Consider the following 19,295-nt stretch of genomic DNA (forward strand, 5'->3'; position numbering starts at 1 on the left):
TCCGCAGCACATGCCATCTGCTCGTACAGAACCATCTCTTCTCCCTCCTGCCCCCCCGTTCCCAGCTGGAAAGGTTGGGGTCCACAAAGCTGGAAAGGTTGGGGAACTCTGTGCTAGGGAATTAGATTAGGTCCCAGGAAGCAGGCCTTTTTTGCTGTGTTTCCTGACTTGTAGAATCTTCTTCCCCTGCCTTACATGAGATTAGCTCCATCCCTCTCAACATTTGCAAGCTGCTCGAGACTTGGCTATGTTATCATATGGACCAGAGAGATCTTTTGATGGCCTCTGTGTTGTGGTAAATATCACCCTCTCTTATTTTGTGTGCATTTTGATAGTTTTTTTAATTGGGATTGCTTTTATGTATTTATTAAGTGCTGTATGCCACCCAGACTCACTTTCATGTAAAATGGGCAGCTATACAAAAATGATAAACAAACTCTGGCATCCAAATCCATAGAGGGCTGATGCACAGATGCAACATCTTGAGTTTACTAACATTAGTGTCTATACAGTGTCTTTCTTATATCTGCTAGGGGGGAAACTCTTTGGATTAAATCCAATATATTTAACTATTTTAATTTTATTTTCAGACTGGTCAACTGATCTAACTTAATTGGTATTTTTGTCATAAAGTTACTACATCACATATGACCCTTGCTTTACTATTGGTTTCTATTGTGTTAGATGATTGCCTTCTACTGGTTTGAAACTCTGATAAACACACCTAATTTAACCCAGTTGCTTTCAGATCATTTCTCTGACTTTACTCATAGGAGCTTGTCATTTGGAATTGTGTTTCTGTTAACCTTATTTGAAGAAAAAGATACTCTAATAGATTTATGAAGGGTATAATACATTGTTGATCTTCTTTGCTAAACTTTTTTAATATGAGTAGAGCAAGTAGAAATAGCCAATTAATACTTTCATTTAGATGTACATAAAGTAAAAGAATATTGACTTTCATTAGGATATCTAGATACATGTGAAGGTTTTTTAATTTGGGGGAGATTAATGTAATTTTGTGTCAGCTGTTAATTTTTCTTGTTCTTACTGCTGACTATTAATTTAAATAAAGGTTTCAGATATGGGTATGCGAGAGAGAAATAGTGGTCAAAATTTCAAATTTGATGTCTTTGGTTTCCTTGGATGGAATACTTGAGCCAGAATTGACTATAAAGGAAGAAACACACCCTCTAAAAATTAGGTTTAATTTTTGGTGCTGCCCCCAAAATACATAAGTGTATATCTATCAGCTGATTATAACATGTGAGTTATAATCAGCCGATAGAAGAGTTTTCTATATTCTGAATTGTTTTAGCAGTTTTCCCATATTTCTGGTAAGCATAATTGGAATAACTTAGCAGTTATAGTGATTTGATAGTAATATGTTATTATCACTCTGTAATGTTTTAGCCATACAGTACAAACAGTTTACTAAAGCAAACTTACCTCTGTCAAAGAAAGCTGAATTCTTCCATCCTTATCCTTATCTAGTATCTGAAACAATAGCAGATGTTAGATTTAATGCACGATAAGTAAAATGCATGATAAACCAAAAATTAAAAACCTCAGAATCTGAGGTTCAATTATTTCTAGAATAGATAACATTTTATACGATAGTCACAGATGTTTGGATGGGGAAGAACAAGCTGGAAGGTTTACTCTACAATGTGCACGAAACTCTTTTCTTCTTATGTAAGTTTTAGAAGGCAATGTGAACTTCATTTAACTTTTTTTTTTGTCAAAGACCAGTATTACCTAAAACCTCTAAAGATCTTCCTTTCAGTTCAGGGTTAACTAAGAAGTTGTACCATTAAAGGCATTTGATAAAATACTCCTTGGTAAGCTAGAAAAAGGTGGAATAGACAACATCACCACCAAATGGATCTGTAGCTGGCTGGCAAACTGTACTCATCGAGTAGTCCTCCACGGCACTACATCCACATGGAAAGAAGTAAGCAGTGGAGTACCACAAGGTTCCATCTTAGGCCCAGTACTCTTCAATATCTTCATCAATGACTTAGATGAGAGAATTTAAGGGGAACTCATCAAATTTGCAGATGACACCAAACTGGCAGGAGTAGCCAACACCCCAGAAGATAAACTCAGGACCCAAAAAGATCTTGACAAACTAGAACAATGGGCCCTATCTAACAAAATGAGTTTCAGTGTGGAGAAAAGCAAAGTTTTACATTTAGGTAGGAAAAATCAAAGGTACAAGTACAGATTGGGCAAGCCCTGGCTTAAAAACAGTAACTGTGAGAGGGACCTTGCAGTTGTGTGCAGCAGCAGCCAAAAAAAGCTAATACAGTCCTGGGTTGTATAAACAGAAGCATAGAATCAAGATCATACAATGTATTAGTACTGCTTTAAAAAACCCTAGTAAGACCACATCTGGAATACTGCAGCCAATTTTGGTCACCATATCACAAAAAAGATGTTGAGAATTTGGGAAAAAATTCAGAGAAGAGCAACTAAGATGTTCAAAGGCCTGGAGACTAAAATGTACGAAGAACGGCTGCAGGACTTGGGTTTGGCTAGTCTAAAGAAAAGAAGAAATGGGGGAGACATGATAGCAGTATTCCAGTATTTGAGGGGCTGCCACAAAGAAGAGAGGGGTCACATTATTCACCAAAGCACCAGAGGGCAGGACAAGAAACAATGGTTGGAAACTGATCAAAGAAAGAAGCAACCTGAAATTGAGGAGAAACTTCCTGACGGTGAGGACAATTAACCAGTGGAATAGCTTGCCCTCAGAAATCGTGGGTGCTCCATCGCTGGGTATTTTTAAAAAGAGGTTAAACAGTCACTTGTCTGAGATGGTATAGGTTCTCCTGCCTGAGCAGGGGGCTGTACTAGAAGACCTCCAAGCTCCCTTCCAACTCTATTCTATTCTATTCTATTCTATTCTATTCTATTCTATTCTATTCTATTCTATTCTACTCTACTCTACTCTACTCTACTCTACTCTACTCTACTCTACTCTACTCTACTCTACTCTACTCTATTCTATTCTATTCTATTCTATTCTATTCTATTCTATTCTATTCTAAAGTAAATTGGGTCAGGCAGACTAATCAAGAGAACAAAATGTGATTTTATCCAATAACCAAAACTAAAAGACCCTGAGGAAGACATTGCTCCTAATTTCAAATGTGGAGATCAGGCAGGCCTTGGGCTTTCATCGAATTGACTCACTGATTTGTTCAAGTGGAAAACTTTTAACTTGGACGCCATAGTGTATACATGACATTCTGTGCATGTGTTATATAAATTCTCTGTCATGATTTCCCCTTTCTAAATATCCAAAAGCTTTTCCATATATTATAACAAATTGCTCTTCAATTGCAAATCTGTTGGACCTTCGAACTTTTAAAAAATAACAGTGACCTTGGAATAAAATATTGCAATCAGTATCTTAGGCAAATGCTATTAGTTTGATTTCAACTTTGTAAAAAAAATAATGTGTTTTCAATGTGTGTCTGTATCTACTTTGCCAGATAGAATATATAGTATTTGGAGTCTTGTCCTGTTTATCTAATATTTCAGATAAAGACATTTTACAATAGTTTTTAATCATGGACAGGTATTTTTGTACTCAGGTGAAAAATCTTTCACCTTTTGGTAAAAATTCTTGCTGGGAGATGTAAAACAGTAGCCGTTTTTTTCTTTCTTCTTTTAAGAATACTTACTGAACAAGCATTCTAGACGAATCATACAGGCCACAAAGCCATCAAAGTCAATGGCCAGCTTGCTGCAGGCATAACGAATAATTATACTTTGCTGGATTTTGTTGCTGAGAGTGAAACCTGTGGAGAAGGAAAGCCCATAATTAAAACATGAGCATGTGATTGTGCTGATCCTCCATAATTTAATTCGGTCAGTTCAGTATAGTTTAGAACAATGTTTTTCAAAGTCAACTACTTTAAGATGTGTGAACCTCAACTCCCATAATTCTGCAGCCAGAATTTAAACAGGCATTATTGGATTATTGGTTATTCCTCCTGATAGGTATGTATATTCTCGGCAAAATTATCCCCAATAGGAAGCTGTTCTGGTAATTTGGGACTGCAATTATTAGGACTTTCAGCCAGCCAGCCACTGACTATGTTGATTGATTTTTACAAGTACTGAGGTATAATCCATCTAGAGCACATGTGTCAAACTCGCCACGTCACGTGACATGTCACGACGCATCACAACTCTTTTTGCATTGCTGGCAATGGGGTGGGTGTGGCTTCGGTATGATGAAACCGGCCCGCGGGCCGGCAGTTTAACACCCCTGATCTAGACTCTAGAGGATACCAAGTTGAGGAAAATATGTTGATTTTAAAAATAGATCAGTTGCTTACTGGGATTTGGTAAGATTTGGAGGCTTGTGAACAGAATGTTTACTTAAGTTTTATTTTTATCCCCAGGTTTTTTTTCTTCCATTGATTTTTGTTCACTAAATGCACCAGGAAAGAGGCATGAATAGGAAAACCTAAAAGAACAAATATATTTTATTAAATGTATTTTCATCAGCTGCAGGTCACTTCATTAAATGCATGGGGTGGTGTCAGACTCCTCTGATTTTTGATTAGCATAAACTAATAGCATTCTTATACAATGCCTAAGAGAATGAAAATATTCTTGGGATAGATATACTGATGAAGATTCTCAGTCATCCAGATAAAATTGTCTGAATGTTGAGTCATGGCAACTGGACTTGTTTTCTTGTTGGTTTGAGACATTTTTCTGCTCATCCAAGCAGCTTCATCAGTTAGAGCAAGTCAGTTAGGCAGAGAATCATTGTAATGTACCAACTCCTCCCACACCAACCTTAGGGGTCTTCCCCAAAGTGCATGGCAGACTTGCTCTGGCTGATGAAGCTTCTTAGTTGAGAATGAAACATCTCAAACCAACAAGAAAATAAGCCCAGTTGCCATGACTCAACTTTCAGTATTCTTAGGATGCTCATTCTTAATTTATTATTTGATTTTCTTGATTGACAAATATCACTCAATTAATTTATTTCAAATATTGAAACAAACTTTGAATAGATGATGTTTAATCCCTGGTGCAATTGCCCAGTTTCTTGAATCCAGTCCATGCCATTTCCACAAATTTGGGGATTCAGAGTCCGAGAAAAACAATGCTAGTGAAGATTTTCAGAGTATTAATCAGCTGTTATGCCTCAATACCTCTAGCTTCCAGTGCACTTCCTATATAAAGCTGAGCATTTTAGGAATTCTAATCCCAACCCATCTGAATAATTGAGGAAGGTTCAGGAAGATTGCTCTATAATATAAATTTTATCTCACATCTTTAGTTCTGAACCAGTCATGGACCTTGTACTCCCTCATCAAGTCTCGAAGAGGAATGCATCATAAGCTACTTCACAGGATCTACCCTGTTCTTCTGTATGAAGGATTTTCCCTCTTCTTCTCTATGAAGGATAAGTACCTACTGTAATTAGAGTAGCTTTGATATATTCAGTCCAGTGAAATGAGACCTTTGGTTGCAGGGAGTAAGTTTCATACAAAACATACTTTTTCCAGCATTTGAAGCTTAATTTAAGTGCCAGTTGCAGCTATCATTTGTTGGTCTAGATGGGTATATGTACATACTGAAAATTAGCGTTTTCCCTCTGGAGTATTTTTTTTTTAACCCTGAATGGATACTTTTTCCCCTATACAAAGAGTTCTGAGGCACTTTGAAGATAAAATACCATTAGCTGTTAGGGCCTAGCTGGAATCCAATGCATGAATTATTCTTCTTAGTTGGCAGAAATATATACTTCTAATTGATCCAATGGTTATGATATATAAAGTTAAAATATATTTCCATTCTGTCATTCTGTTCCAGGCATTAATTCAAGGATAAGTGGAACAGGGCCACTCAGGCTGGCCCTGCATCCCAATATGCACTGATTTGCTGAGCTGAATTTAAATATGAGGTGGAGGTTTATTGCCACTATACAGAAGAAAGTGCACAAGAAAAGTAAGCAGAACCAATGCATGGTTATTGCTTTCAGCATTTGTTGCATATCATACTAGAAGTTTATTTCACTGAAACCAAGGTAGTTGTTTTCAATCATGATATAATGGTACATATGAAAACCAAGTGCAATAAAAAGTTTAATAAAGTATCATATCTCTTTAAAAAGCTCCTAATTATTAAATTATCTTATGATGAGCTTCAGAATGAGACTGATGGATGACAATGGCATGTTCTGAATTCATAAGGAGACACATGGGCTTCTGCAGAGGGAGGCAAGCAATAAAATGCATGTGGGAAATGACTGGCCGTACATTTTGATAACTACACGGAATTCCTTTGTATATGAAAGGCCTGATCCAGAGATCCATATATATAGTTCTGTGTAAGTGTGGGTTGTATCTTCCAAGCTGCTTAAATAACAAAACAGCACATCTGCCAAAGAGGAGAGCAGTTGGAGAACAGTAGAAAAAGGTCAGCTTTATAGGAAACTCTAGGGAAAATATTCTTGGTGCAAGTAAGTATGAACCTCTGCTGTCCTATCTATGATTACATTAGGAAAAAACACTGATGATAGGCAAATTTAAAGGATCATATACAGAATGAATGAATTACTTTTTCATGGACATGATGCCATTTATTAGCAGTCAATTTGCCCTTTTTTAACCTCAAAATGTGTATGTTCTAAATTGTAGTATTGGTTTTAATTTAGCTTAGCTTCTTTATATGGTGCATTTCTTTTTAGTATTACTATGGTTGGTTGCATAGTCAGCCAGATATCTAGACTGGATCTGGCATTTTTATCTATCAGTCAAATCATAGGATACGGAGATAATGATGAAGATGTACTAGGTTATTATGATCTAAAGTCATTACAATAAATATACATCCCAGAATTATTTCCAAATCAATTGCATTCTGCTGCAGATCCACAGCCATCTTTTCTAGATGAATCAATGAGAAAATATTTCCTGGAGAGAAAAGTGAGGGGGGGGGAACTGACTTGCTTCCTTGAGAGCATTTCTCATTTCATGTGCATCTATGGTTCCAGTATAATTTGTAGCTACTTTTTTATAGATTTCCTAGACCAAAAGAGAGAGAGAGGGAGAGAATCTACTGTTAGTTCTTTCAGTCTAATTGTAGATATCTCAGGTCAACTAAAATATTAATGACTGGTCCAAAAAGGCAGGAAAGATAGTTGTTTCCATTAAGACTGAATGGTGGAAAGAGGATTCAATTACCTCATGACAAGCTGTTTGTCCTGGGAAGTGATTCCCATAACTCAAGTTGCTTACAAGTCAGATGATGACTTGTAAGAAATAAGCCTTTGAGAAATAACCCCTTTTTCTGCCAAAGATTGTGATGTGGAACTGAGGAACAATAGACAACTCTTGTTTCCCCAGATTTCTTCTCCAAATAGATATTTAAAAACTATTCTGACCTTTTAACTTAATAGGATATTTTGCATTGGTATACTAAATCACTAAATTACTTATGATGTTTCATTAGTTGTCCTGCCAAAGTTTCATAGGATTTAACCAAGTTGTCAGCTGATCTGCAAAAATTAGCAACATAGATAATTTCCTACCCTCTCGTGCTGAATTGAGTGTCAGATGCAAGACAACTCTACTGGATTTGGAAACAAAACTAATAAGATTTTATTCATAGTGTGAATAAAATGCATATCTCAGAACTACATGCTTATCTCACATTACTACTTTACTGCTCAGGTTTTTTTTTCAGTTTAAATAATTATCAAAGATAACATCATATTTAGGAAGGATTAATTTGCTTTTCACCAGATATTTCTGAATCTTCATCCAAAGGATCTTGAATTCTATAAATCCCAGGGTACTATTTCAAAATTTCAAACACATTTCTCTTAATGTTTTTTTACATTCTTTCTTAAGCAAGAAATTCTAATCCCGATAAAAATGCATAGTTCATGCAGTCACATAAATCTGTAGTTTCACCACATGGTAAAACAACACATTTCCTATTGCTATCTTTTAAAATAAAAATGGGTTGATCAGAGCTGGATTCAGTTTGAAAAATGATTATAGTGTTGTAGAACCACATGGATTGTATTTGGGGGATAGTAAGAACCTACCACTTCCTGAAAATCTTTTGGTAAAAGACAAAGGTTAAAATCTACTTTCTAGGTGCTCAAATCCATTTGGAAATTATCAGATTGGAAAACTGGTTTAGGAGTAATGATTACAATTACTCAAGTGAACCTGAGGACACAGATAAACTTCCAAGTAGCCTCAACGACTCTCTAAAAGAATGCAAATGACCAGCTGTCTGCGAGGAATAGAAATCCTTCCATTCCTCACCATCCAGTCGGAGCTGAAGAAGCTTCTTGGATGAGAAGCAAAACATTTTCAAAGAGAAAACAAGAAAGTCCAGTTGCCCCTTGAAAAAGCACCTTTGGGATAACCATGACCTGGATAACCAAGAATCTCCATATGGTTACATTCTGTTACTATACTGATGTCCAAAATAACAAGTGAACCACTAGAACTGCTTATGATTTTTCAGACCTCTCTGTATATTTTTATTAAGTACGCAAAAAAGAATATATATGCCATGAACATTTAGATTATGCACAACAACACAGGTAACTGAAGTTAGTGCACAAGAGATTGTTGCAGAATTCAGGCAGAGCAAGAAAACAATCATGCAGCTGATAGTAAAGTTGTACTATCCTTTCTACCAGGCTGTTTAAATCAGTATTCTACTCTACATTTTATGCCAATTGCAAATGAAGACAAATGCACCAGAAATGAGATGTGTAAATCTTGGCATATCTAGGCAAAAGTTCACAAGGGAAATCCAGTGGAGAAGGGTGACATTTAAAAGATACATCTAAGAGACCGATCATCTCCCTGCAGGTGTTTATGTTGAATCTATCACTTTTAATGTCTGTTCCTATACAATAAAAGAGACAAAAAGTGTTATTCAAATATTTTTCTGCATCCCATGGTAACACAAGATTTTCAGGCATGTCAATCTCTCCAGTTGAAGCAAAAAAGCCTTTATCTTTATTAGCTCATTTTGAAGAAAAATACCTTTCAGAAAAAAGATTACATGAGTACTGGTGTCAAGACAGTTACCTAGCAATTTCCGATTTCATTACAAAAAGTTTTTAACATTATTTTCAGTAACTTTAACAAAAAACAAAAGGAATTTGAAAAGGTGACCTAGAAAAAATTTACCTTGATTGATTGTGAGTGTGTGTGTGTTTGTGTGTGCAGGTAAAATGGCTACCTTTCTGTTTTGCCAAACAAGCTCAGACTAGGGACCAGATTAGGAATATACACCCCAATGGCTGAGATATGGCTTTTTGTCACAATTATAGAAAAGTGGTTTGGTTCTTTAAAGAGAAACAGAAGCTGTGTGGTGAATCTGGAAAAAAGTTCTGTTACCCTAGTACTCTCAGAAATAACTCACTGGAATCCCAGAAACCAAGAAGTCCAGGAAAGGTGAATTAGAAGAACAGATGTTTTGAGGAGCATTATTTTTGAAGGAAATTAGTAACTGGGAATTTGTATTATATGACGACTAATATGTACAATGTCAAGGCTATCTGCCTTCTTGGTTCTGGGTGGCTTACAAATAAAAGAGAAATATTACATATAACAAGAGAAACTCTATAGCCAAGAAACAAGTTAATTTTATATTAGCCTGGAGTGACTAGTAGGATGTTATACTATAATCTGTTCAGAAGGTTCTTTTAAAATACTATGTAATGTTTTAAAAGATCAGAGTCATTTTAGAGTCTTTAAAATCAAAACGGGTGCTTGAGGGATCAGGGAGTGATCCTGTGACATTCCTGGAAATTCTGCACTATTTCCTGAAAATCAGTTGCAACCTACTTTTTGTTATGACTTTATTCAAGATAGTCTGAAGTTCATCTGCAGTCAATTCACACTCCTGCATAAAAGAGGAAAAGTAGAGATTAAAGAGATATAGATACAATAAAAAGCAACACAGCTATGGCCATCAAACCCTTCCCTTTGGCTAAATTTCAATCTGAAACAGCACTACAGGAAGATTCTGTAGTCAGCCAGAATCAAGTTTCATTTAATACTCCCAAATCCATTTCCTTGTAGCTAGGATCCATCAATTAAATGAGCTTCGCACATATATTGGAAGATCCTCCTAGTCAGAAAAGCTGGAGATTTCAGAAACCGCCTTGGTTTCTGAAATCTCCAGCTTTTCTGACTAGGAGGATCTACCAATATATGTGCGAAGCTCATTTAATTGACGGATCCTAGCTGCAGGGAAATGGATGCTTTATTTCTGTAGATTGGATGAATGTATGCAGACCTTTTGCCATGAAGATGTCACACTCATGTTACTTATGGGAACAGCTCTATATTCATATTTGCCAAGGATATGTATATATACATACAATATTTGCAAGGTAAGGCTGCTTTAACAGCCTTGGCTTACTGAAGATTGGTATTACAATGCTACATTGCTTTGTCTGACTCACAGACTATTTGCTGAATGAATATGTAAATTAAAAACTAGTCATCATAATAGGCTTTTTTTTCCAGTCCAGTCCAACAGATAAATATACCGTTCAGGATTCAGTCCAGCAGCTTCCTGAACTGAATCCCAAACGAAGCTCTTTCCTTTCCATAATGTTTCACAGAACATGCATGCAAACATACATGCATCCATCAATATGCCAAATAAGATGTGATATCTTTCAGAATATTTTTTCCAAATTTCTCCCTCACCCTTACCTTTTTTCCTACTTGGAAGTTTGAAAGAAAAACAGAAGCAGTGCAAATATTGATTAATGACAGAAAGAATATTTGCAGAAGAAATTGGATTTACGAAATCATAATCAGAGAAAAGGTTAATCAATCCTCCTTAACCATAATTTCTCTGGTCCATTTGCTTTCCCCTGAAGTTAATTCTCTCACTAAAAATTATAGCAGTTAGGCTAATAGGTCGTGTAACAATTTGGCAGAATTCTGTTCAGGCTGGTTGATAAAGGACTACCACTAGATGAATAAATGTGGGGAAGACCCTAGTATGGGGTCCCCAACCCCCAGTCTGTGGACTGGCACTAGTCTGAGATATGCCAGCAACCAGTCTGCACAAACAAGCCCCCATCCATGGGATGCAGGCAGCATACAAATCCACACCCCCTCCGGTCCACAGAAAAACCTTTCTCCACAAACTGGTCCCTGATGCCCAAAAAGTTGGGGGCTGCTGCCCTAGTGGATGACTAAAAGGGGCAATGCTGAGGGCAATTGGCCGCTGTACTAATGAGATTAGAGACTTGAAGTTATAGTGCTCTGGGGTAGTATCCACATAGAAAGTGTATTAGCTGTCATTTATTTCCAAGTGCAGTTCAGGCTGCTGGTTGTCAATGCTATCAATGCTCAGTGGCTGTCTTATTCCCCCAAATAAATTCTGACCACCAAATCAGATTAATAGAGGAGGCCTGCTAACACTCTCTTCCAAACAGCAGGGTACTGACAAGAGGGGGCCATTCTCAGTGATTGTTTGGAACAACTTTTCCTCCAAAGAAAAAATGGCCCCAAGGAAAGAATAGCCTTTGGAGATGAGGAGCTGAAATAGGAATTGCATCATTAATGGACACTGTTTTGTGGTTTCTTTTGTATTTTATTGTGATTATTTGTGTTGCATGGTATTTAGATTTTCTAGGAGTGAGGCAGTTGATAAGTCTTATCATTCAATAAATAAATCTTATGGCCACATAACCCTTTGGATGTGAAGGTGTGCAGAGGTTGCCTGCATCTCCTTGGACACACATTGTCCCTGGATTGTTCTGTAACCGCGATGGGCATCCAGAAAAGTATACAGTTGCTTTAAGAAGTGTCAGAGAGTTGCTACATGAATCCCCCCAAAGTTACTTTTGCTTTCATATCCAAAGCACTTTGTCACTCTATTAAGTAAAGCAAATGAAGGATGATTTTATGATACCAATATAAAAACTGATTTATATGAATTAGTGATAAAGATCTATTAATTCAAAGTTCAAAAATATACTATTTATCTAATCTTAATATATATTTATATCTTTGTCTCTTACCTCCCTAGAAAGCTTTTGGAACACACTTTTGAATTCATCTCTATCCTTGCCTATAACTTGAGGCTAAAAAAGAAGATATTGTAAACAGAATATTTTTACTAACGAAGGTGACGGTTCTAGTGAAGAACCCTGAGGCATTTTGACTAAGCAAGTATATAGTTTGCAGGAAACATTCTCAGAGAATATATGCCATAACAGCACTAGCTAAAACAGCCCATTTTGATATTAATAATGAATTTTATATAGTACATGTTAGCTTATATCTAGCTTTGTTAATTTCTAGGCTGCCTAGCTGATATCTCTTCTACTTTCTATCTTTTAGGGTATTTCAATAAGGAGGAAAAGTGAATTATAATTCCAAAAAGTATTTGCTATGAAATCCCATAAAACAGGGTATCCCAAAATTTGTGGTATCAGTTTAATTTTTGTGAAAACCGACCTATATAAGTATAGATGGCAGCAGCCATGCAAGCATACTATTTTTATCAATGGCTTCCCGAAGTGGTGAGCTTGGCACCATCCCCTCTTCCTGGCTCTGAAGCATCCTCACCCAGGCCTGACCCACCCCCCTTCCATGTCAGCCATTTACATGCATAGCCACTAGTTCCTATATTTATAATCATCATCATCATCATCATCATCAAGTTGGAAAGGATCTTGGAGGTCATCTAGTCCAAACCCCTGCTCAGGCAGGAAACCCTATTCCATTTCAGACAAATGGCTGTCCAGTCTCTTTTTTAAAACTTCCAGTGTTGGAGCATTCACCGCTTCTGGAGGCAGGTTGTTCCACTGGTTAATTGTTCTCACTGTCAGGAAGTTTCTCCTTAGTTCTAGGTTGCTTCTCTCCTTGATTAGTTTCCATCCGTTGATTCTTGTCCTGCCTTCAGGCGCTTTGGAAAATAGCTTGGCTCCCTCTTCTTTGTGGCAGCCCCTGAGATATTGGAATACTGCTATCATGTCCCCCCTCGTCCTTCTCTTCATTAAACTAGACACACCCAATTCCAGCAGCCTTTCCTTATATGCTTTAGCTTCCAGTCCCCTAATCATCTTTGTTGCTCTTCTCTGTACTCTTTCTAGAGTCTCAACACTTTTTTTACATCGTGGTGACCAAAACTGAATGCAGTGTGGCCTTACCAAGGCATTGTAAAGTGGTATTAATACTTCATGTGATCTTGATTCTATCCCTCTGTTAATGCAGCCCAGCACTGTGTTGGCCTTTTTGGCAGCTGCAGCACATTGCTGGCTCATATTTAAGTGATTGTCCACTAGGACTCTGAGGTCCCTCTCACAGTTACTAGTATTGAGTAAGGTACCCCCTATACTATACCTGTGCATTTGGTTTTTCTTGCCTAAATGTAGAACCTTACTTTTTTCACCATTGAATTTCATTTTGTTAGATAGCACCCAGTGTTCACGTCTGTCCAGATCCTCCTGTATCCTAAGCCTCTCTTCTGGAATGTTGGCTATTCCTGCCAGCTTGGTGTCATCTGCAAATTTGATGATTTCCCCATCTATCCCCTCATTCAAATCATTGATGAAGATGTTGAAGAGTACTGGGCCCAGAACAGAGCCCTAGATTCAGATGCTGCAGTCTCTACCCACCTGCCTTTCAACACTTATGGACACCGAAAAAGTTAAGGAGACTCCTGCCTATATTTGTTCATCCCATCCACCCAGATGCAGGACCCACCAGAAAGTTTTGAAAATAGCACTTGTTGCAATTTAACACAATTTCTTTATCTTCGAGAAATGCAAGTCTGGATAGATCTCTCATAGTCCATTAAAAACTAAACTAGGGCTGACATGTTTCTATGCCAGCCTTTTAATCTACCAGTTTCCTTTTCTAATAAAGAGTTCTTAGATTTGGCTTGATAAAGTTATTTCTTTTATATGGATTTCAAAGTAAACATGTTAATTTGATTCTGCTTAATTTATTTACCCCGTATGGATTAGCAGTGACAGTGTGCCCAATTTCTCTGTAATTAAGAAAAATGTTGCAATTATGGTGACTTATAGTTTCAAAAAGAAATAAAATTAAATAAAAACAAGCTACAAACTTGAAATATAATCCATGAATTTCAAAGCCAATTTAAAAGAATAGTAGAATGTTGTGTGAGAATGGCTATTACAATATTCAGTCTTTGGCTCTGGATGGGATTCCCCAAGCAGAGTTAGTTTGTAATTTGGGGGTACTCCTGGCTTCACAGCTCTTGCTTGAGGAGCAGATGACAGCCTCAGCAAAGAGGGACTTTGTGCCATTTATGGGCTTTTCCTGGGTTGGCATTGGTTACTGAATTATTACAGCTTGCACTTCATGGGACTACTTAGGTAATCCAGAATGTAGTAGTTCATGCAATTATGTCCATCATTTGATTTGGCCCTGTGAACCTCTGTTCTGACTGAGAACTGCACTAGTTGCCAGTTTGTTGCCTGGTTCAAATCAAAGGGCTGTTGGTACTTTTAAAGCCCTTCATTTCAGGACTTCGGCATCCATGGGACCACCTTCTCCTAGAGATCCCTGCCCATCAGTTACGATCTCTAAGAGTGGGCCCGTTCTTTCCTGACCCTCAGGGAATGTCATGTACAAGCACCCCACAGAAGGTTTTTTCCCCGTCATTACCTCCTTTTCTGGAACATTATTCTCCTGATATCAGACAAGATCTAACTTGGTTAGCCTTTCAGAAAGCATTTAAGACCTTTTTGTTCAATGGGCCTTTGAACAAGGATGTATTTGTTTCCTTTCTGGAAGGTGAATGTTTAGATCGATTTGTCTAAATCAGTGTTTCTCAACCTCAGAAATTTAGCAAGCCCACATATCTTCATGTTGCTAAGGCTGAGAAACACTGGCCAAAATATTTGAAATTGTTGGTGTTTCTAGTTCTTAAATGATACAATATGAGAGTCATATAATTGCATATAAATCTAGTTCAACAAACAAGCAAGTAAAAAAGCTGATGTCACCATCTAAAATGCACCAGAAAGCCCTGAACATATTCTAGATCTGTTGTGCCACCTATGCCATCTATGTTGCCTGACTTCAAAGCTGAATGAGAAAAAATAGGATCTGAAAACACTCCATCCCTTCCTGAAAGGAGGCAGCAGGGTAAGGAAGACTGCCAAAGATTCTTGCAATGTTGCCTTCTCTGTATATATTTGCCTGAAGTTAAGTTTCTTTTCTGATGCCCTTCATGAGGCTCTCAAGAAAAGGATTTTCTCAATGATCACAACATAATGGAGGTTAAACTTTCTAAGCAAGAATTACCTGGCATTTCCTACAGGGTTGTTTTAGTAAAATAACTCTAATTTTGTTTGCAATCTTGAAAAGTGAATTGTTAGCAATGTGTATGTTTAGTACAGTGTATTTGGTTTACTGCCTCCATTAGATTTTTCTTCAAAGCTATAATTGTTTTAATTATATTTTTGCTGTTGTATTTTGTTCATTTTATTTTTGAGTCATCCTGAAAACTATGGATATAAATACCTTGAAAAAAATAAAATAGCCATTGTCAAATTTTATCATTCCTACTTAATACTAGTGTGCTCAACTGCCAGTTTGCCTTTCTTGCTACCTATAATTTCCATCTAAATATAGACTTAACTTTTCACTCTAGTCCAAAAAAATAACTTTTCTCAAGTAATTGTGTCTTTGACTATAGTCAGAAGGAAGAGTCTGAACAGGTTCAGTTCAAGGAAATTGTAATATTTTTCTTAATTTTTAAATAAGTTGGAAACTAAAACTGTTATCTTAATTCAAGAGGGGGCAGGGTGCTCTTTCGAGCTTTCCACTCTCACTTTTCCTTTCCAATTTATTTTACATCTCCTTTCCTACGGATCAGAGTGACTTTGCTCTCTCCTCTTCTGGTTCTCAGCATTTTTGTGCTCACTCCCGTTACCTAGTTCAGTGTGCTTCTTTTATCATCTTTCTACCCCAAACTGTTCTAGCTGTGAGGATGCATCTCTCAGTTCTTTGTAGAAGAGATGGGAAAAAAGTAATGAAGACTGATAGAAAGGGATGCTTTAGCAACATAAAATTCCTTGTATGGTAAATTTCTTTTAGATTTGTATGTATTAATAGATTGAGAATGATCATTGCCCAGCTCTCAGGTTCACCCCACTAACTTTTTATTTATAACTGTAATCTCTGTGATGGAAGAACTTGATTAAATAGCCTTCACTCTCAAGTGAAAGAATTGGAACCCCATGGTCTTCTAGATAACTCACACGACAAATCCCGCTATTCAGACTGATGGCCATACTGGCTGGACTTTATAGGAATTAGAATTCAGTTATATCTGGAGACCACAGATGAAGCACTGCCTTCCAAATGCACATATATTAAACAATTTCCATGCAAAATGGCATGACATTTTTTGGCGCGTGGTGGTAGAAGATACATACAGAGCTTTAAACTGTTTCACAGAGAAGATCCTAAGGCAGAACTGTCCATCTTTGAAAGGATCATAAGTGTAGAGCACAATAAGATATTCACCCTGTGGTAGGTGGAAGCGACTTGATGCTTCACGCAATTTGACGGCTAAATGAGCTACAGGTTTATTTGTTGAGAAGAACTCTCTGCTTAGATGAGCATCGGCTTGATTTTCTAACTAAAGAGAACAATAAGAATCACAAGAATCAAAATAGAGAGCATGACAAATATTCCTTTCAAGCAGGTAGATAAATGGTCATGCTGGAACTTCCTTATATAACTTGTCCTACTTACATATACTGGCACACTGGACAGACCTTTGTTTCATCTTACATATTTTATCTTACTGGAATTCAAGCATGATTGACTAAAGATGAATATGACTGCAGGTTGATGTTGCCTTTTTTTCTTGGTTGGAAAACTGAATTCAATATGTAACTTAAGTCTTATTTTAATCAAATATAGCCAACATCATATTATAGAAATCTCCCTAGAGAAAGTCTGGGTGGTAGGAGTACTAAACCCGGGCTATTGTAATCTATATGAACACTGGAATATTGATATGCTTTTTTTGTGTCTGTTTGCAGTCATCTAGAAGTTACCTAGATTTTTATATCCTGGTTCTGGTAGCTCTAAGATGACTTCCATATTTTCAAGATTTAGGCTACAAATAAAAACTTATCTACATATCTGTCTACTTGGGATTTTGAGTGCTATTGTTCTTTCAGTTGACAGTGCTATTGGTTGGTAAATGTGTTTTTCTCTCAGGCTTTAATAGTTACATCCTAGTTCTGTACATCTATTGTCTTGCATACCATTCTGGGCTCATTTTAGAAAACAAAGTGATTGTTTATTATCATTATTGGTAATAACAATACTGAAATAAAATATTTTGGTATTTGGCTGTGTTGTTTTGGCCAGCTGTAATAGCATATAGTTTGTCTCATAATATTCTGCAATGTTTGTTTCTACATCATTTTTCTTTACCATCATCCAATCATTTTCTTCTTACAGAATGATGAATCGGAACAAATTGCAAGTTTATAGAAAATGTGAGATGATTTTTACAGACTGCAGAAATACTTTCTCTTGTGAAAATGTCAAAACAGCCATTTTCAAGGCTGATTTTTTTGACACATTTTCCCTTGACTTAAATCTCATCCAATCAACAAAGTATTTTCTATTATCTACTAACCGGGGCCACATAATTACCCCATTTGATAAATTAGATCAGGAAGGTCAATTACATGAGGTACTTATGTGATTATGGTACTTATGTGATTATGGTACCCCTTCTCCCATCCCTGCAGATAGTACTGCATTAGGCATTTAAATTAGACATAACATTCAATACTAGTTCATGCATTACACTTTTTTGCCATAATCATAATACAGAATATAGCTACTATGATCTCGTGGCATGCTTCAGTATACAGAGCTAGTACATAATCAAAAGTTTTGACTTTTGCTTCTAGAGCATATCGGACCTTTTCCCTTCTCCTCTGCTTAGTCAAAAATAAATATGCTTAAGAGAGAAAGGTTAGGGAAATGGTTTCCTGCATAACTTTATGTTGTACTTTCTGCACTGTTGGATATGCATCTGAACAACCTTACAAACCATATTTCATATTTTCCCAAGAAATATGAATGGTCTTCATATATCACCCAGTCAATTGTCAGTCTAGAACAGGAGTGTAAAACTGCCAGCTTGCAGGCCGGACACATCACGCAGAAGCCACGGCCACCCCATTGCCGGCAATGGCAAAACCGTCCCAATATGTTGCACTATGTCACATGATGTCACAAGTTTGACATGTCTGGTCTAGAAGCATCAACATTTAAGAAGATGATTAAAATAGACCTGGCAAGATGTAGCCATTTTTCATGATTCAAATTTCCAAAATAGTGTTACCTCTTTGGGCACCTAAAAGACATAAAAATGATCAGTTGAAAGATAGCAGTATTGTCTTTATCACAAGTAGCCAGACAATAAAATACAACAAGCCACCCTATATAATACAGCATTTTCTAATCTGCTGTTCTCCAAATGTGTTGAATTTCAATTTCTATAATCTCCCAAAGCATAACCACGGACTATCAGAACTCAAAATCAATACATCTGGGGGACAGCAAAATCAATACAATCTGGGGGACAGTATCTGAGAAGCTGAATTTGGGAAACGGTGCTGAACTACCAATGCTCACTCTTACTAGAACTGCAAGAATAGCTTTTAGGTGTGAACTTAATTGTGATTTCCAGCTTGGCCTGCCCTTACCATTATATTTATACAGTTAATGTTCCTTTCTTCCACCTCTGCCACATGCTGTGCTATATATTTATTGCAATAAGCAAAAGCCAGTTGAACTAGTGAGAGATATTTCCTAAGGGAGCAATAAGTAGCTGAGAACAGCTATGGTTATTAACCTCAGCCAGTTATTTATCCACTAAAGATTATTACGTCACCAAGACACTTCCAATTTGACGCGGGAGAAAACCCGAATAACCAAAGACCATATATATTTGTTTTCTGAGGTTTTCGCAGGTGTTTGTATGTAGGTCTTTGGTTATTCGGGCTTTCTCCCGCGAAAAATTGGAAGTGTCTTGGCGACGTTTTGACGAAGTCCCATTCGTCATCTTCAGGCTGGTGTTTTCAGCTTTGTGCTTCAAGGAGCAATGTGTGGTCTTAGCTGTTTCTTCCTTTTAACTGCCAGTGGAGGTATGAACTGATTGGGTGGGAGCTTGGCTGTGTTCTGATTGGGTGGAGGTGTGTTCTGATTGGTTAGGGGTTTGGCTGTGCTCTGATTGGATGG

General features: G+C 37.1%; 1 protein-coding gene across 1 annotated transcript; it reads right to left on the reverse strand.

The window, feature by feature from the left end:
• Positions 1 to 1,277: 1,277 nt before the first annotated feature.
• On the reverse strand, positions 1,278 to 17,597 carry LOC120307175 (calpain-8-like). The gene is made up of 11 exons (XM_039341572.1): positions 17,568 to 17,597; positions 16,457 to 16,662; positions 13,998 to 14,034; positions 12,059 to 12,121; positions 9,858 to 9,915; positions 8,760 to 8,910; positions 7,779 to 7,833; positions 6,983 to 7,061; positions 3,690 to 3,809; positions 1,450 to 1,505; positions 1,278 to 1,334 (listed from the first exon to the last, which is right to left on the reverse strand). Exons 1-11 carry the CDS (start codon positions 17,595 to 17,597, stop codon positions 1,278 to 1,280), a joined length of 912 nt encoding a protein of 303 aa, XP_039197506.1.
• Between the last annotated feature and the right edge of the window lie 1,698 nt (positions 17,598 to 19,295).

This window comes from Crotalus tigris, unplaced genomic scaffold, assembly GCF_016545835.1.
Source record: "Crotalus tigris isolate CLP2741 ecotype Arizona unplaced genomic scaffold, ASM1654583v1 scf7180000017771.5222438, whole genome shotgun sequence".
Taxonomy (NCBI): Eukaryota; Metazoa; Chordata; class Lepidosauria; order Squamata; family Viperidae; genus Crotalus; species Crotalus tigris.